Below are 20493 nucleotides of genomic sequence, written 5' to 3'. Positions count from 1 at the left end.
AAGTTTCACAGAATCTGTCCTATAAGAGAACATTTCAAATTCTGATACTATCAAACTGTAACAACTATTCAAATTCATCTAATTAAAACTATACAAAAAGCAGAAATCTGGTAGAACAAACAAACAAAAGTAAAAGACAAGCAGCAATTTGTCTCAGTTAAAAGGATGAATTTCAGGCTCTTATCTATCACATTACTACTAGTGAATATGCTTAAATATTCTCCAGCACACTCACCTCTTTTTGACGGTATTTAATTGCCAGTTTCAATCTTGCAAGATCATTACCACTTTGTTCTTCTATCAAGCTATTATCATCTCTGTAATTAAGAATAATTTCCAATTCCCTGGAACTCCGTGTCTGATCCAGGAGATCTTTTGCAAATTGCTTGCATTGCCGCGACAGTTCCTCATACTCTGACTTAAATTCATTTTCGACTTTACTCAGTTCCTGCAGCTCCCAGCTCAGTTGAAAAGCAGTAAGGAAAGGGTCCTCACTGGATAAAGCAATCAACGATGGGCTCGCCAGAGCCTTGTAGATATTGAGTCTGGACCGAGAGTGGCGGAGGCTGTCCACGTCTGAACTTGAGACACATTCAACACAGTTACAGCGGACCTCGTGTGGCCTGGGCACAGAAACCCCTTTCTGCACAAGTAGCTTTATGATTTCATAATTGTTGGTGTGGGCAGCCAGAATAATAGGTGTGATATCTGGCGTAAATTCTGAAAACTGCTTGTCCAGAAGCACTGGTGGCACCTGTGAAAAAAGGCAAAAGCTCTTACAGGCCTCTTCATTGAAGAAGAGTTATAGAAAATTAAGCTACAAATGGTTTACCACCAACTGATGGATCTTTGCTACTGGCCAGAGTTGAAGGAAACACTTTAAACGCAACAATTAAATTAGCTAAGATAGTCTTTTCCCAGTTAATAAATTACTATAAACAGGGTGCGCTTTTTCATAGAACCTTTTTGTATGTAAAAAATCCATGGGCAACCATTCTTTAGAGCAAATTATTAGATAAACAAGGAAGAGTCAAACACAAATGCTCCTGTCAGGTCCCTTGAAGTGAGAAAGATGGAAACGCTTTCTCATCTCTCTGTGGTTCATCTCAGTTTTATAGGGAAGAAAGAATCATGGGGGAATAACCATTATTCTCTGAAGGAGGCAGTAAACAGGACACAGGCAAGTTAGAGTTATAAAATAAAATAGGCAAGTAAATGAGAAAGAAAATACATGTTTTCTTAAACAGAATGTTGAAAATAAGACTGAGTAGAGGAAGAAACAGATACCTGCTGCAAAGAGCTTAACATCTTAAGGCTCAGTTCTACATTCACATGCATGAAGCAACATATTCTATTTATAGACAAAGTTGGTAGAAAAAGGGGAGTTAGTAGGAAAAGGGTTCCAAGAGATCATGTTTAAAGCCTCTTTTGATGTGTATTTCTGTATTTTCACAAGACTGAATTTCAGAAGACTTTCATTTTAAGCTTGTTTCTTTATTTTAAACTACCAGGCTATAAAGTCTTTCCCAAGTCAAGACGATTCATTAGGCCAGTAAGGTTAAGCACATAGGTGTAATTAGCCAATGTCAATAAAAAAAATGGTACTGGCATCATCACTTACAGACTGCCTTTGGTCCCCAGCTCAATAACCAAGTACAAACTCAACCCACATGTGAGAGGTGCTCTGACTGATGCTCTTTTAGGAGGAAACAAAAATGAAAACATTTGACTCAAAGGTATCTGAAGGCTAGGAAAATAGATGGCCACTGCAGGGAGGAAAAAATGTTTGACAGCACCATGACCACGTTGTCAGGTGGAAAAAAACCCAAATACACAGAAGAAAAGTTAACAGGAAAAAGGTAAAGCATGTGAGAACAGCATAAGAATGAGTTGAAATGGGTTTAGAGCCTTGGGAAAGAAAAGAAGAGAAAATGAAATGCACAGATTCTGACAGAAACTCAATTAAGCTTAAAATAAATGGTATCCTGTGGATATAAAATAAATAAATAAATAAATATAAAAATAAATATATAAATAAAATCCATAGATCCTGGATCTCCTCTCCAACCCCCTTTCTAATCTTCATTATTGTCTATTTTGTACATTTTTTAGCTATTCTGCATGTAAAACAGTTCATAATTGTTCAATGGGACAGTGTCCACATCTAAGATTTCCCATGTTTGTGGCTGTAAAACATGGACCTGAAGAATTAAGTAGCTGAATGAGAGAATTACTTTGGGAGGTGGCCCCTTAAATGGGAGTGGTAAAATGGGGTGGAAAGTCAAGACTGGAGATCTGGTATTCAGGACTATAATCAAAAATTTCTAGGGAAGCAATCCCTGCCCGTCCATAGTGTATTGCTGACCTCGAGTAGCTGTGCTGGATTGTTAGAAGGTATGTGGAGTCAACAGGCAGAGAAATCCCTTCTCTCCCTTCCCATGCACTCAGACATGCACACTCGGCTTGGCACTGGGTCAGGCTGGCACAGAGTCTGTTTTATCAGAGGACTGTGGGATGACTGAGCTAGCTCACTCACCCTCACAAACAAAATAGTGTTGTGTGTGAAGACATATAGAGAAACATGGGTTTAATATTACTCAGGAGATAAGGAACCCAGCTGAGAATATACTGAAGGTAAGTATGGTTGGGGGAGACACTCGGGTATAAGAAGAAGCAGAAGGTCTGTGCACTGTGCCTGGTCTCAGCTGTGGTCAGCACAAAAAACACAACCTGGGAATATGTCTTCTCAGAGGACTCTGGCTCTGTCCACACTGCTCTGTCAGGTCTCCTCCAGGGCACCTCTGCATTATCTGTCACCTCTAGGCTGAACACCATGCAGAGCCCACACGGGGATGCCCGCTTGCCCAGATTGCTTCATTATTTCTGTCCAGTGTGGACTAGGGCTTGAAATCCATGTCTGTTTTCTCACCTGTTCTTGGAGTCAGTGGGGAAAATGAGACACAATTTCAATCCCAATTCTCACTAGTTATTGTAGTCTTAGATTTATCTTCTCTTTGACTTGGAAAAAAGAGAGCACTGAATGCATACACAGACTTTCCCTGCTCTCTAAATCGCAACTGTGGCCAACGCTTTTGAAGCTAGAAAGAGATTAAAATGGTAGAAGAGGTTCAAACTTTGCATTAGTAGAAAGGAGATTCTGGGCCATCATAGATCTGAAAAAGGTTTACAGAGAGGCATGTGTTGTGTTCTGACAGTGTCTGCCACAACTAGTGAGACTTCCTCATGGCCTCAGGTTCAGGGTACCAGGGAGCAAAGGAAACAGCTACAAGGGCAGAAAACCCAAGGACAGAAAGCTTTAACTTCAAACTCACTGACTGCTCAGAGTATTACTCTGTCACTTTGCATGTCACTAGCTTTGTACTTTCTGACAGTACTAAACAAACACTTGCTTCAAGCCCTGCCAGAACCGAAGGCTATCTTAAACATATCATCAGCTGCAAGCTCTGAAAAATTAAGACACAGCTTCAAACAACATGACATTACAATGATTGACTTACACATAGGGTCCATTATCTCAAAAGCTGCTTGTTTTTCTCATAGCTTATCAAAACCTTTCATCTTAAGCTAACTCAGATATCAAGGCTAATGCATGCATTTTGGAATTCATACCATCAGAATTTACCCAAATATAGAACCGTTTATTAAATCATTTCAGCCTTAACTTACTGAAACATTTAAACTTAAAGGGCAAACCCTAAGACTTCAATTTTAATTACATCATTATTTTAACCCCTGACCCTTTACTTCCTATTTTAAGATTTTCTACTAATTTAAACCAAAGATAGAATGTCAAAGCAGTAAGGTCAAATTATTCCCTCATCTGCAGCAAAATGAAGTACTTGTCTTTGAAGTTCTGAGTGCTCTATGGCACTCAGAATATTTCAGCAGTTAATTGTTGACCCAGAGTACTTGCTCTTAAGTTATCAGACTTATAACGAATTTTACTTTCAAAGTACTGAAAAATACTTCTCATTACAGAAGCCAAAACAAATAACCAGCACACACTGACATTAGCCATGCAATGTGAAGCTTTGACAGAACACTCACAGAAAACATATGAATCTTCCTTAAATCCTGGAGGATGAGGAGCTACTAGGTCTTACAGTCATTGACTGTTACTGTAACTTCCCAAGGCTCAGCAGTGGTGCAACTATATTGTAAATTTTGGAGTTAGTGTGTTAAGTGTGAGGCTGCTTAAATTTGGCCAGGTCAAATGATTCTTGTCTTTTTACATTTTGTTGAAAATTTACTTCTTCAGCACTATTTATAGGGCTGAGCAAACCAGTTTGGTGACTGTGTATACTTGTTATATCTTATGGTGATGAGTAGGCAAAAAGAAAACAAAATAGAAAAATAAGAGAGCATAGCTCAAAGTCTGTACACTTCAGTGCTTAAGGACACAAGTGTTTTCTATTGCACTTGTTTTCCCTGCACTCACTGTACGTGGGAATGAATCAGTCTGACTTGGATATCTAACAATCCTTTTAGATACCAAGTGGAACAGTCCTCTTCAATTTGTGTTTATGTTCCCTGTACAGTCTGTGTGAAGAGAAGCTCCTTTGCTATGACAGGAAGAGAAATCTAAGTTAAATTAATGCTATTTAGCTCTGAGACATTTTCCTGTCCCCATGACATCAAAGTAGAGATTGATAGATGATGCTCTCTTAGACATCCAGGAAACAGAAAAATTTAAAAGTTAATTTGGAAAAGGAAGAATGGGAACCCCAGCTGTGTCTTTTTCTCCATCTAAATATCTCATAATGGCTTTCATTGCTGGAATATCTCAAACTGCAGTGCCCATTTACCTACTGATTAGGTGCAAGAGCTCAGAATCTGTGTAAATCTATTTCCCTGGGCAAACAGTTTCCCTGGTTCCTGTCTTTGTTCTTTATTTACAATTATTTTGCCTATTGTTTATAAAAGAAAGCAAATCCTGCAATGGCTTCAAGTAGTTAGGGGAATAAATTTCTGAGTGATGTCAATCATGACAGCATGATTGGAGGTAAAACATAAAGCAAAGGAAAAAAAGAACATATGACATTAGATGAATAGATGTCATCTCATGCAGTACTACATTATATAAGGAAATTAAAATTATAAAGGTGTGTCATCGAGGTGTCAGTTGCTTCAGCACTATTGCTCTATAGCTGTCATCAGCCAAACAGCTTCAAAATTCTTAGCTCTGCATTTCAGTACAGTCCACAGCACACAAGTTATTCCTATGCATATACAGTTTCATGATTTACATTCTGGTTTGTTGAGTTCTGCTCTTCTTTGGTTTGCTATTATTGTATCATTATTTTATCAGCTGAAACACATTCTGATTACAACAAAGGAATTAGTTCCACCAGGAAGGGTTCAAAAATTTCTCCTACCCCAACTCCTTTCACATGTACTAAGTCACTAATAAATATCCAGCTAAATTGAATCACTTGGAGATACAATGTCAAGAAAACTTGAATTCAGTTGTCACAGCACTGGACGGGTCTCTAAACAGCAAATCCTGAAAGTCATGTTGAAACTATCCTCATAAGACCGCATAAACTGCAGGTCTGCAATGGTAGCCCCAGACTTGGCCAAAGTCCTTTGGCCAAACATTTCCTGCTCGCTGTGCATTGTACAGTTGGCATGCTGCGTGGCCATCAAGAGTGGATGGAAGTTGCAGTGGATGGCAGACAAGTGGATGGAAGTTGCCAAACTGAGCTCAGGGACAGCATCGTTTCAGACCAGTGTGTGTGACAGTAACCACGCAACAGCCATCTTGTATATTGTTATTTTCTGCTTTCCATAGGCAACCTCCCTGCCCTCCTTGGAAAGGGTTCAGTGCGGCAGGAAGAACGTGACAAGGAATCATGGGAGTTGTAGTCTTTCGGGTTCTCACACACGCAGTTTGTTCATTGTCCTTGAACTCATTACATTTCCTAAAAGTAAGTACCACACTCTTACTGTGGTACTGAAGTATTATCTTTCATTTTATAATACTCAGCCTCCATGTCTATTTTTTTTCATAGGAAACAGATGTAACCACAAAACATATAGAAAACAGACATGAAACGGATGCACAAAACAGATGTATGCATGTGTCTTAGGCACTATAAGTTGACTAAAAACAATCTGAGGACTAAGCGTAAATTTTTTAGTAATATTGTAATTTCTTATGAATGCAAATTTTCATAAGATTTAATTACAAATTGTGTCCTTTAACATTGTCATGCCCACATTTCACCTCAATGCTGTCAAGGTCTTTAATGCTTGACTTCTAGATTTCTTTTCTCTAGAGCCTAATGTAATTCCAATTATGAATTCATGCAAGGTAGATATAATAAAAAAAACCACCAAACTTAAAGAATCAGATATGGATGTTTTTGAACAAAATATTCTGGATTTTTTTTTTTTATTTTGAAATGTTCCTTTATTCAAAAGTTTGCCCATAATCTAACAATAAGAAGGACCAATCCTCCAACATGTTTTTTCAGATTAAATCACTGTGGTTATACAATATGATTATGAAAACTCTAACTATTAATTTTATAAAATGTCCCTAAAATTTTCTTACGAAAAGATTATATTTCATGTCGGCCAAGAAAGGTATCTAGCAGAGAGAAGCTTTGACATGCAACTCAAGACATATATTAATTTTTGTATAGCTGAATTTGGGTAAGGTAAACACTTCCCTTAGCATACAGCTCAACAGAATTTTTTTTGTCAGACATAAACCATATGCTAACCAACTCAAAACTTGATAGCTGTGCTATCTCATGCCAATACTGACCCACAGCTAACCATGGTTCATGTCTCCTAACCTGTAATGCTGAGATACGAGACAGGTATTTTTTCAAAAGTACTGGATTCATCATTCTGGCCAGTTTTCCAGGGTTTGTGAGAAGGCACATAGAGCTAAAGCTGAGCGTGTTACCTTTAGGAGATTACTTTTAATATATCTCCCATTGGTAGGGAGGGAAGCTGCCATTTTTGACTTCTTGTAAGCCTTTCTCAATGTATATCACATATGTGATAATATATTTTCAATGATCACACCTAAGTGTTCTCATTTGGTGCTAATATGCATTACTGTTAGCAAAGGATAACTGTGTTTTATGTAATATCATGTTCATTTATCTTGCTGAAAATTTTCTTTCAGCTTTGCTGGGACATTACTAGGAACAGGGATGTTGCCATAGCTAATACAAAATCCCTGTCACATTTAAGGAGTGTTTTCTTTTTTGTTTGTCTGAATTTTGAAAAGTTAAATTTACAAGTTTCAGTTATTTTCATTACATCTTTTTCAAATACAAGCTGAATTTTAAAAACCTTGGAGGTTGGTTGGGTTTTTTTTATTTGGTTACACTTGACCTACCCTAAGACATGAGCCTATCATTTTCTAATGCATTTTTATGCTCATCTTATTACAGCTGAAGCAATTTGTGTGTCACAATAGTCATAGCATGGACTGATCACTTCCAGTCTCTGTGACAGCCACCCTGCACAAAAAGCATTAATGTAACATATTAAGGAAAATAATTTGTCCAATCTTTTCTTAAAGCCCTGCAGTGGTGGGTGAATATGTTGTACCATTTCCAGACAATGTTTCCAATACTTAATTTGTTTCAACTTCATGCAGTTTAAGCCCATAAATTCTTGTTCTGTGAAATGTGGATACAGAGAATACTTTATTTCTTTAAAATAGTTTCAGTTTTTAAAGTACTTATTCCTTCAGACTTTTCTTATGGGAGTTGGAACCAGATGATCTTTAAGGTCCCTTCCAAGCTAGGCCATTCTGTGATTCTAGGATACTATGATCTGTGCTCATTTTGATGTGATCAGATGTGGTATTAACTTTTGCACAGTAATATGGTGTTGTCCAGTCTTTATATCAGTCTTGTTTTAATATCCCTTGCAGAGCCGTTATCTTAATTATTTTCAATTCCCATAAATACTTGGTTGATTATTTCTGCCCTACTTAGAACCATGCATTTTTTCTCACTGAACTGTTTTATTTTTTTACAGTAGTAATTTTTTGTTTGCCAAAACCATCCTGAATTCTGTGTCCTGCAACAGCCTTGTGATCCCTCTCAGTTTTGTGTTGTCTGCAGAATTAACACACCCTCTATTTCATCTAATATGTCATGAATGAATGTACTTATTGGTACAGACCCCTGCAGAATTGCTAATTTTATCCCTCCGTTGGATTCATTCATCCTATTTCACCAAGTACTATCAGGAACTACTCTGAGTGTGTTTTTCTTAGGCTGTATTTTCAGTACACGATGTCTTACAAAACTCAAACTCTATGATATGTACTGCTTTTCCTCAACATACAGAGCTTACTATCTGGTGATGAATGATAATTATATTGTTACGACAGGATTTGTTCTTGCAAATTCTGGTAGACTACTATTCGTGTCTATATTTTCTTCTAGTTGCTTACAAGCAGAATGTTTGACTATTTTCTTCAGGATCCTGCCTGGTGTAAAAAAGTATAGATTTCTTTAATTTGAAAAAGGAGAATAGAGAATGGAAAGGAAATGCTGTAAAATGAATTGATAACAGTTTCCAGACAGAAGCAGAGGAAAATATATTGGATTTGATAGATTTAGGACATGCATTTGTGAGATGGATGTCAAAGGGCTTCAGCATTTTCTCTTCTTTATTCTCTTTCTTCTCCTCCCTGTATCTCTGAGAGCTGATCCAAAACACAGTCTGTACAAAAAAGTGGTCATTTTCAATCAATGTTTTCCTATGACCATTATTAGTGGATGGATATGCTGTTCCATCAGTCAATACCAGTACCTTGAGCAAGGGTGGAAAACTGCTAAAAGTAGACACTCAATAAAAGAGTGTCAGGATATTTGGAATTTGTTTTCAGCTCTGAAAGTTACACTCGCTTTATCACCACATATCTTCTTGAAACTAGGTAGAACAGCGTTTCCAATAAGAGTTCTGGGCATTGCTTGAGTGCTCATAATGAGAAGTGACAAGCAAACATCGTTGTTTTCATTCAGGGACAGTGAAAGAAAAAAATTAAAATGTTTTGAAAAGCACTGGAGCTAAGAAAGAAAAGAGATCTTATGGAAAGGATTAAAGAAGAACTTGAATTATTTATTTTGCATCATATTAAAACTCATATACACCTCTCTCAAGGTTTGCACGATGAATGAAGCCAATACCGAAACTTCCTGAATGTTCCAAGTAAACCTAGTGGGGTCCCTCCCATCTGAATGGTTTTTAAATGGATGCACAGATACTTTACTCAAACACAGAATTGTTCATAAAGGCAATATCACTTTAGTGAAGTATATGTCTGATATTCCACCTCCTGAGAACCTGTGTCTCTAGTCTGTTTAGAAAAGTGTGGGAAAGCTCTTGCTTTTACCTGGGTTTTTTTTGCCTTCTCCCAAAATGGCTCCAATATTTACCTAGAGAGCTGGAAGGAAATTGGCTTGCTTCTACAGGGACTTCTTGAGAGAAACATCAGAAAAAGAAGAGTTCTTAAAATCTGATCTGGATCCTTTGTTTATCCCTGAGCTTCATGGATCTAGACACAAGAAAAGGCATTCCACTGGCTAAGGAATGAGAAAGATTGTTTTACAAAAGGAGCTTTGGCAGAAAGAACAGTAAGAGATTGGTGGCCTCCCTTGGTATCAACAAACTGTTTAGGAGATACAAGCGTCTCAGAGGGTGGGAAGTAGCTAAACTTCTTTACAGCTTATTGCAATTATTTAGTGTTGCAAAGTAATTTGAGATATCTTCATGGCTGTGGAGTAAATTTCATGTTTGAGAAAATTAAAATGGTTATACTCCCAAATAACAAAGTGGGAATCAAGCAAATTTGCAAAACACCTAAAGAAGAATGTTTTTTCTATTTTAAAAATATGAAGAAAAAGGAATATAAAAGAGTATGGCAGGGACAAAGAAACCTCCTAAATCTTCAGAAGGTGCAGAAGAATTTCATAGTAAGCTGTTTCATAAGTATATTTCATAAGTATCCCTGGTATGTTATTCAGTGGTTTGTTATTTAGCAGCAGCTCTAGTTTTTGAACCACAGTGTAAGTTTTCCACATTTCACAGATGCAAAGAGGACATTTATTCTGAAGTACACAGAGGAGACCAAGTCTGATGCAACTATGCTAGGATGTGCTGGGACTGAAAAATGTATTTGAGAGGCATTGACAACCAATTTTTATCACGGGTTAATGATATTCTTAGCTTTGTTCAATTCTTTAACAAGAGACACTTTAAGACCCTCTCTGCACACAAGAATCAAACGAACAATCCTAATGGTTATGAGGTTTTGGAAACGTGTAGTGTTAAACAATAGAAGATTGCTAGAAATAAAAATATTGCCTTTGGATTCCCACTGCAAAGAGATCAAAGGAAAAATGGGAGATATGCATTTTTAAAAGCTGTTCTGTGCAGTGAGAGACCAGGAGCAAAATAGTTACTTAGAGGTATTTAAGGGTAGATTGCTAGAAAGAAGTCTTTGAAACTGATGCCAAGGGGAATGAATTAGTTCAAATCATTCAATACTGTGAGCTCTCCTTGTTTCAGGTTAGTCTTATCTTAGCATTGTATTGCTCTTTAATTTACCAGCTGATTGAATCTCGATCTGTACAGATCTTATATACATGGTGAATCCTAGAAATGAATGGATAAGAGGTATTCCTAATGTGCTTTAGGATATGGAAAGTTTTTTTCTTTGAGCTTATGTAAGTGTATTTTTACTCAGTTCAGTGCATGGTAGTAAACAGAGGCTTAATAAGGAGAAGTCTAATTGAGCAGGGAAGAGAAATTTCATATTATCAACCAGATTGTTTGTACTTACAGTAGATGTCTAAAACTAGTTGGTGCAAATAAAATGGTGGCAGACTTTTTTGCATTTTCTGCAAATATTCAGCTGTATCTCGGTAGTACATAAATGTAAGGCTTTAAGGGTAGATATTTCAGGTTTCCTTTTTATTTTCCTTCTAGAAGGCCTCACACATTGTGACAAGCCTGCAAACTTAGATAATATTTTATTACCAACCCCCAGCAGTGTTTTAGTAGCTCAGTTGAAAGGGGAACTAATTTTGCCTCCTGCCAGTCTGGTGCAAAGATGTGGAAGATATGGATCCTGACACTGGCATAAAGTACAATTAAAATACTTCTGTCAGCACAGTATGTGAGACACACATCCTCTATCCAGAAAACAGTTGCTAAATTGACAGGCTAAATTCGTAGTCTCCCAAGACAAGAAAGCCTCTGTAATCACATTAATGGACTCTGTCAGTCAGTCCAGTGTGACTTTTGAATTTGTTGGACTTCTCTAGCTGGATGTTAACAGGAAGGAATATTAGAAATACTAAATTCCTGCAAGTTTTCCAAAAGAGACAGATGATTGAGATCTGAAGAAAATTTTGGAGTATGAGCACAACTATTTGAGTCGACACCAGAGAATTCATACAAAAAGAGGATACTACAAGTGCCTCAGCCTCTTCAAAAGCTTTGATGAACGTTCATAACATCAAAAACAGGGAAAATTCAATCATGATGCACATAGCTATGTGGAAATCAGATTCCATACATTTCACTGCTCACAGAGCAATTTGACAAGAGATGCCCTGTGACAAGGGCCATATATGAGCAAGCTTCTTGACAGTGTTGTGTTTCTGTTTTTTAAATTTTCATAGGATCTTCCCACGGCTGAAAGTTTGGAAAGATTTTATAGATTATCAGGCATGATTGCATATTTGACTCTTAGTTAAAAAGTCTTTTAAATTCTAGTCTTCCAACTAGAAGTCTTCCAACTTCCTAAATACAATTTATTTAAGAAGTATTTCCATAAGCAAGTTCAAGGTAACTGCATTTCAGCACGGTAGTTCCTCATAGCAACGAAGAACTCTAGAACGGCTCTTTGAAAATATTTTTCGGTAGACACTGTTCAGCATTGGATTGCCTGGAAGTTTGTGTCCATAAGGAACTGCTGTGCCTTTGAGTCTCTTTCAACAGTAGGGCTCTGGTTGTCCTGTTCCTAAAATCTTTCCTAGATTTCTGAACTAGACATTGTCAGAAAGCGGAAAGGTTCAGAACCTACAGGATGGGATTTATGTCTAGATTTAAACACTGAATTATAGGCTGTATATGTTAATTCGGTTTTTAAGCTCCTATTATACCTAGGAAAATCATCTCAGCTGCCCACAGGTCCTGTGTCATAACTACCAGGCCCACCCGTCTCACACATATTCTAGGATGCCTCATATTTCACTTATCCACTACATGTGAGCTTCTGAGCTAGGCCCCTAATTGATGTAATGAGTGGAGCCCAGAGAACTATTTTTCTTAGCTTACAGTAGATACTTGCATTTGGTCAGCTAACCCTCTTGCTCATCACTGACCTTACTAAGAGTTCCGCTATCTGGCTTTTATGTGAGCAGTAAACAGACTGATTCAAATAGCACTGTACTGTTTAAGACACTCTAGAGAATCAGAGAGATCTACACAGATGTGACACAAGACCAACTGGAGGGTCTCATCCCTCTGCAGTGCAGGCGGAGGACAGGCAGGTTGCCCTGAAGCAGGAGACATCTCTGCACAGACCCCTAGCTCTACTGCTACACTGCATTCAGCTTCAGGCATCTGAATGGGGAGCTGACTTCCACCCCCTTACATACATGCAACTGTATACATATATTTATATATAGCACAGATCTCAGTCTGTTGTATCAAGGGCAAAATCATTAACTGTCCTCTTCACTGAGAGGCTGCTCTAGGCAGAGAAGATACTGGTCTCTTTTAATGCTTATAAATTTGTTAACTTCATAAGTTAAATTGCACAGCCAAATGTACAGATAATTGGCAATGGGGATTTCTAGACCTTAGAAGACAAGACTACCTCAAAAAAAATTCTATTTGTTTAACCTCTTGGTCTTCCTAACAGGTTTATACTACTGGCCTCGGAGTTGATTCTTAACCTATTTTCAAGCATTGAAAGGCTGTAAAAATCTTTAGTTGAAACTATCTTTGCAGTTGTTGAGTTGTCAGGAAGTGAAAATGGGTAGGTTTGGCAAAATGGATGCTAGGCTGAGAGGTTTGTGAAGATGACAGCACAGGACCATGAAGATGACTGTAGAAGGCAGAGATTTTGGACACTTTCTTTTTTTATTTTTATGCTATCCCTATTCTGATTGTAAAACTTGAGAGAGTGCTGTAAAGGGGAGATCAAAAAATATAAAAAGAAGGGAAAAGAAATCAGCACTAAAAATGTGACTTCTCAAGGAGAAATCTGACTTTTCCACAGACCTCAATTTTTAATTAACTTTCTAAAGATTTTGATTTTTTTTCTAAAGATTTTGATTTATTTTAGATTTTCAAATATTTATTGCTAATCTCCACTCATCTCCTCATGGTAGAAAATACTTTCATTTTGAAAAAGTCAGCAAATAATGACAGAAAAGTATTTCCTCTTTCTAAATCTGTAACACTTCAAGTTTAGGTAGAAGGTTGGTTCACCAGTTCTCTTTAAAATAAAACTGTATTTGTTATCATCAATATTTTCTGAACTTCTGCAAACTGCTAAAATAGAGGACTAGATTCACAGCTGGTGAAAGTCATACTCGATACCACCACATAGGTTTCAGGAATCTATCTGTAAGGATCATGCTAGCCAGAATTTTTTTATGTTGCCAATAAAAAATTGCTCATTATTTTGTACAGGTCAAGAAGCTATCATGTTTCCCCATATTTTGACATGTGTCTTTTGCTACTGCTTCAACTTCGGAATATTATGATTTAGCATTTGTTACAAGGTGATGGGTGCATATTGTAGAACACATTGCCTACCTCAATATTGAAATTGCTAGCAGCTCTATTTGATGGCACCAGGATGTCAGCTTCTGGAGTATTTCTTGAGTAATTGTCACAGGTTTTTCTACTCACCCACCCACCTTACCTCTGATTCATATAAACACATACAGTTTGGGTTTATTGCCAAGACATAATGACATTTATATGCAGCTTTTTTTGAACTTGAAAACAGTCAGCATCTCTCCAAAGATCAAAGAAAAATACTTTTATAAATCCATATCTCCATCTTACATACAATTAGTCATCTCCACCTTTATGGTACAGCTGTTCTTACAAGCTACAAGATTTTTTCATGTGGCCAAATGGTTATATGAAAGACTGAACAAGTGGATAGGCTATTATACCTATAAACTGAAATATATCCTACACAGCTTCTTCCATTCATCTCTGTCTATCAATATGTTAAAACCTGTCAGAAAATAGTATCTTATCAGATGCATCTGGGAAAAAATACTCAGCTACCCACTCAGGCAGCTAGGAGTGGGAAGAACCAACTTTGTGCTCTCCCTTTCTACTTCAAGAACGTGTACTTCATGCCCAAAAAAATATCTTTACATTGCGTCCTCCATACTCATTACTAGCTAGACTGTCATTAATCAGAACATTCAAAAAAAGGCACATAGTTCACAAACTTCTGTGGGAGATATTTTCAAAACAAAAATGATGCTTTAATCTCAACAGCCAAAAAGCATTACACAAGTCATTGAGACTAGTATTTTCCAAAGTTACCAGAGAGAGTTTTAGATAAGAAAACTACAGGTCATCATGCAGTGCTCATAAAATCTTTCTTTCTGCCCCTGATTTACCAATATACCTCCCAGTTCAGTAACTAGGTAAGAATTTGAAAGTATATTAAAAAAAACCCACAGATTCAATATTTTTGTAGTTAAAGTCCACTGCAAGTGTGCTGGGCCTACAACCTGTGTACATTCCCTGGTCTCCTCCGTGACTGCCTATACTGTTACCAGGATGAAATAACAACCCTGACATAGCAGCTTTCCCTCGTACACCACTGGGTTGTTTGGCAATGCAGGGCTGGGAAAATGATATCTCATGAGGCTTGGAAGGAAAATAATACGCGAAAGTTGATTAAAGCTCTGTACACATTAAGAGGAGCCTGACTGAGACTGAAGCTGAGCAATGTGTGCAGCTCCAAAGAAGAGCACTGGCTTCATCTCAGGACACTGGGACTCCTCAAAAGGCTATTTCAAGTAGTCCAAAGATACTAAGAGTCACAAAAAGAACAGAGTGGGTCATGTGACCACATGCAGGGAATTTGCAAGGAGATAGGAGCTTCTGTGAAGCTTGATAGGAGCTCTGTCAGACATGCAGAATCCATGCTGCCAGCATTTCAGGATGGAAAATGATTCTTCAGGCTTTGTGCTGCTTTCATGCTGTTTTCTGACTTTTCACCTTTAGACCTTTTATCTATTTCTGGGAGTGCTGCCAGACTGAAGGCACTTTGCCTGCAAAGCTATCTAGCCTTGCTGTCTCTATCCCTTTCCAGATAATTTAGGTGAGTGCCTGAATATCCACATAAAAGCGTGCTCCAGTGGCCTAGAAAGTATACTGTACAACATTCTTGACTCTTCTTCAGGACCATACCCCTCACCCTGGTTGTTCTCTCACATCCTTTCATTCTCTCCACAACTACATAGCAACACTGTTAAAAAAAATCAGATGTTGAAACACATTTTGGCATAAGATCAGTCATTGTTTATTCTGATGAGAATTGCATCAGTAGATTCAAGTGAAAGACAACTTGTATTGTCAACACCTCCTCTTCTTTTCTACCTTCCCACACTTCAAATAATTATCAATCAGCTACATGCGTCAAGATTTATAAAATATAACTTTAGCCCGTGACAGCAAAATAATGCCCCTTCTCTCCCCACCTCCTTAAAAGTCCCAAGATAGCAAGCTTTCCTACTGATCCAACTGATTAACTCTTCCTGTCCAAGAGTTTGCAATGGCTGCTAACACACTGAATAGCATATAAATGCCAGAGCAAGCTCTCAGGAATTGGTCTGCCCATTACCCAGATCAGAGTGTCGGCCAGACCACCATGTAACTTTCTGCTACTTCTTTCAACACTCAGATGTGGAACGATGGATTGGTGTCTCCCTGGGTGAAGATGCTGTCACCACACACCCTGTGAACTCCAAAATGTCCCTGGCGAGCATACAGCACTATTAGAATATGTTTGACTGGGTTAGATTCATAGAATCATAGAATGGTTTAGGTTGGAAAGGACCTAAAAGATCAGCTAGCTCCGACCCACCTGCCATGGGCAGGCAACCTTCCATTAGAAAAGGTTGCTCAGTCCCCTTCCAACCTGGCTTTGTACAGTTCCAGCAATGGAGTCTGTCAGCTTCCACCCTCACAGACTCACAGAATCATTTAGGTTGGAAAAAACCTCTAAGATCATTGAGTCCAACCCTACCATAACCACCACTCTGTGCCCAGCAATATTTTCAGATTAATTGACAGTCACACCACAGAAGGAGTGAACCAGGGATATGTCACAATGATCACATCCCTCCCTGTCCCAAAGTTCTCCATCCTCTAGAAATTCCCTTATATTTGCAAATGCCAGTCTGGCATTAGCACAGTAGTTTTTTCCAACTTCTGCAGAAAGCTGTCCCTAGGGTGTCCACCCATTAAAAATACCCAGAAGTATCACAAGATTGACATCTAATAGTGAACAGGAATGCATAAAAGCACTGCCATGTGCTTTTGCTAGTCAAGCAATGCCTGTAAACATTGCAGCCAATTTCCAAGCCCCAAATCTAGTCTGTCAGTTAATACAATGCTAAACTCTTCAAGTTTAGAAACTGAGACTTCAGCTTCACTTATTTCATTTGCAGCATTGTTAGAAGGCAGCTAGCTACACCTCTGCTTCAGTTTTCCCTGAAAATACAAGAATATCTAGACGGTCAAACACCCAGCTAGAGATCGATGCCTGGGTTCCTTAAGCAGTAGAGCACATTATGATTTACATAAAGGTATTCTACTTATTTTTATGCTGCCTAACTCCCATCCCATCTGTGGATGCTGCATGCAATATAGTAAGATTAAAACATTTTCTGCAGATACTAAATTTAAAAGAATAACTTTTTCCCCCCCTTTTAATTTGGCATTCAGCTATCCATCAGAGTAAGCAACAAGTGACTTGGCAGATAATTCAGGACATATGGTGTTGCAGAATGGTAATTTAAAAGTACTTGGACAAGTTTCCTCAACTCATTCACATTAATTTGTGCTATTCTCTTTTACATGTGCTCTAGCAGCTGGTACAGATAAAAAAGCATAGAAAATATAATGACTATAATGCAAGTGACAAAATAACCTTTTCCTGAGTTGTATTAATGTATAGCGCAAAAACCTCACTCACAAACTGAGTAACAGAAGGAGTTCAAAGACAATTCAAAGCTGGTAAACATATATGCCTCATCTGCAGTCACCAGGTGGCACCAGATGTATCCATATACTGATAATCAGCTTAAAACCACTATAATCCATGTGGTATTTGAAATGCAAAGCAGATCATGTACGGACATTACGTAGAGCCCTACAGCTGAGTAGTCAGTAGACTAGAGAGTTTAGATTTAACTTTAACAAGATTTGGGTTTTGTTGGGGTTCTGTTAGGGTGTTTTGGGGTTCTTTTTTTGTTGGTTTGGGGTTGTTTTGAGGAGAAAGTGTTAGAGAGTAAGATTCAGTGGCATCTCCTAATTTGGAGATTTTGGCTGGAAAACCTAAAAAAATGCAAAAACATATTATTTTAACTATATGCATTGATTCTTGGTCAGAATTAACACATTTTTAAATTTTCCCCCCTTTTCTTTTTCAACATTTACATGTTTAAAGAATTAAATTTTGGAGAAAAATCATTTTTTTCAAAAGATACATTTCAGTAGTCCTGAAGAACTGTAGCTTTCTGTTGGTACAAGAAGACATTTTCTTCTAGCTTTCTGACATTGTCAATGTGCTCTTGAATTATATAAGAAATTCTATGATTAAAAATGATTTCATTTTACAAATATAGCTACATTATTGTATAAGGTGAAGCTGAAATTAGCCATGTATCATACGTAGGATATTACCTCATTAATAGAAAAATATAGTGAGAGCTAATTCATTTACTTGTGAATCATATCAGATTTTTTCCTGTAGCACTATACCTGATGAGAAACTTGTTTAAACATGTCTTAAAATGGCTCTTTGTGGTCCCTTTGCAAACACGTGTTTCTTCTTCCCAACACCCCCCACAGCAACTGTTATCTCCCATGCAGGAATGTCCTGGGAAAGGTGTCCTGAGGTGTCCCATTGGTCCTTTGTTTAACCCCTTCCTATTGGCTGTTTACCCTTTACCTGATGGTTTTTTCTGTGTGACCCTGAACTCGTGATTGGTTCCCCTTTGACCCTCCTAAAAGCCTTATAAACCCCTTCCCAACAATAAACTCTCTCTTGCCTCCTCTCCACGCCGGTGTGCTGTCTCTGTGCCTGCCACGGAGCCACGTGGGTGCTGGGGGGAGGGGAGGGCACCTCTCCCCTCCAGGCTCGGGGCCTGAAAAACCCTGTTTCTGGAGTCCCCTTTCCCCGTCCACCAAGACGTCGGAAATGGTTCTTCAGGCGGAGAAGGAACTAGAGCTGGGCTCCCCCACGTCGAGGATGGGGAAAGGGAAACCCACATTTTCCAGCATCTGAATATTCATAAATTTTATCACTAAAAATATAAGTTCAATTAGTTTAATGTTCAATAATTTTATCACCAACAGTTTATGGAACCTAAACTGTTTCTTGTGCTTGGTTGTATTTAGCACATGCATTTTTCTTTATTTTCTTATCTGTCCCCTCTGGGAATAACTTTTCATCAAGAGAAAAGCAACAACAACAACAACAACAACAAACAGCAGAAAGGGTGAAATATTGACCTCACTGAATGGATGGCAAAAATTCCACTAACTTCAAGGGGCCAGGATTTTACTGCACATGACCAGATTTATACAAAGAAGCAAAGAGTCTGAAAATGAATCATCATCTAAGCAATACGGCAAATGTTTACAAATAATAGTAATCAAAAAAGTTGTAGTTTGAAACAGTTTCAAAAGGAACTTGATTCTCCAGGGGGAAAAAAAAAAAGTCTATAATTCTCTGTGTCCAGATTTTATATCTTTAGCCCATTGCAATGATTTTTCAGCCAGCAGGTACCTTTGGTAACAGTAAATTCATTGTGGAATTACTGCAAAAATGTCATTCACATTTACATTCTCTTCAGCATGCCATTGGCCTAAAAATGAACCAATATGACTACCTATACATATGACACCCATAGAAGCTTAGTGGTTGTTGGGGTCCCCAGTGCACACAACACCATACACATGTAAATAACCTGTTTGTTTAAAGACCATTTTTGCATGCACTGGCTTGCAAGCAGTGCTTGCATTGACAATGGGCAAGCCTAGCCTTTTACAGGCACAAAAGGAGATATCTCTGTTCAAACAATTTGTGAATAATGTTCCTGCTTTACAGTAAGACCCCCATCAAGTGCAACCAGGGAAACCAAGAAAGAGCAGAAGGAGCAAAGCTATTCATACAAGCCAGCAGCGGAATTTGGCACTGAAACAACAAACTTAAGCTTCAGCCCAGAGATCTAACCTCTAGACTGGAGCAAATCAGTTTGTGGTTAATTTAACACTGTAGTATGCACCCAAAAAGTAATCCTACCTTTTGACTGCTATAGCATGAAGCTCACCTAAAACAAGTTTTACTACTTGTATTCAAGCATTTTCAATACAGTAGCTGTGGCACGCATGAAAAAGTAGCCCTGAAAGTCTGAAGAACAGTCTAAAATTTAGGCAGCTATTTTAAGGTGAATTTGCAGACTCTCTCTAGCAAAGCTAAAAAGTGGTTTATGCGTCATAAAGCAAGTAATTGAAAAAGCCAGCATGAGGTGCTCTCCAGGGATCTCCATTTTTCTCCATTGCAAAGGGAAGTCCAAGGAGCAAGATCAGAGATGAGACCTATCTTTGGATGGCTACCATTAAGTGACATGAACTCTGCTCTGCAAATGGCAACTTCCACTACAGAGGCTGGAGAATGGAGAGACAGGTGTTTTGACTGGTTTGGCATGGGGTTGTGCGCTAATCCTTCTGGGTTCTGGTAATTTTAAAGGAGCTCTGCTTTTACTGTCTAGAAGACAAGACAGGCATATACTATCGTACAAAGACCTACCATAAAAAAGCATAGAATTTGTGTTAGTTTATCAGCAAAAATTATACTTTTTACCTATTATCTGCAATTATATCCACACCAAGTACATTATACTGTAATTAAAGTATATTGTATGCATTATCTGTGAAAGGGCTGTAATCATTCAACATACTATTCACTGAAATACATTTATAGAGTATCAATAATACATAAAATTTGAAATTGATGAAAATATAATACAATATTATAACTACTTTTAAGGTTTTTCTTCCTAGAAGAGTCCAATGAATATCAGAATTAATGGGCTATGTTATCCTGTCTCCACTCTTTTCTTAAAATGAGAAGGCTAACTACTTCCTGGAGATGTCTCTCAAGGAAGTGCAAGGGGAAGCAGAGTAGGTATCACATTATGAATGAGC

The 20493-nt window shown here is 38.0% G+C and overlaps 1 protein-coding gene across 2 annotated transcripts in view; it reads right to left on the bottom strand.

The window, feature by feature from the left end:
• Positions 1–69: 69 nt before the first annotated feature.
• LOC113992172 (short transient receptor potential channel 4) overlaps positions 70–20493 on the bottom strand; it is a 70772-nt gene continuing 50348 nt past the window's right edge. Inside the window, exon 4 of one of the 2 annotated variants that reach the window (XM_039389303.1) lies at positions 70–754. In XM_039389303.1, the coding sequence (XP_039245237.1) occupies positions 212–754 (543 nt within the window). In that variant the 3' untranslated portion in view covers positions 70–211. The remainder of the gene's footprint in view (positions 755–20493) is intronic. The other variant, XM_039389301.1, reaches the window with a different exon arrangement.

Source organism: Pipra filicauda, unplaced genomic scaffold, assembly GCF_003945595.2.
Source record: "Pipra filicauda isolate LSUMZ 115617 unplaced genomic scaffold, ASM394559v2 scaffold124_size2119055_pilon, whole genome shotgun sequence".
In the NCBI taxonomy this organism is placed as follows: Eukaryota; Metazoa; Chordata; class Aves; order Passeriformes; family Pipridae; genus Pipra; species Pipra filicauda.
This window is presented reverse-complemented; position numbering and strand designations above follow the sequence as displayed.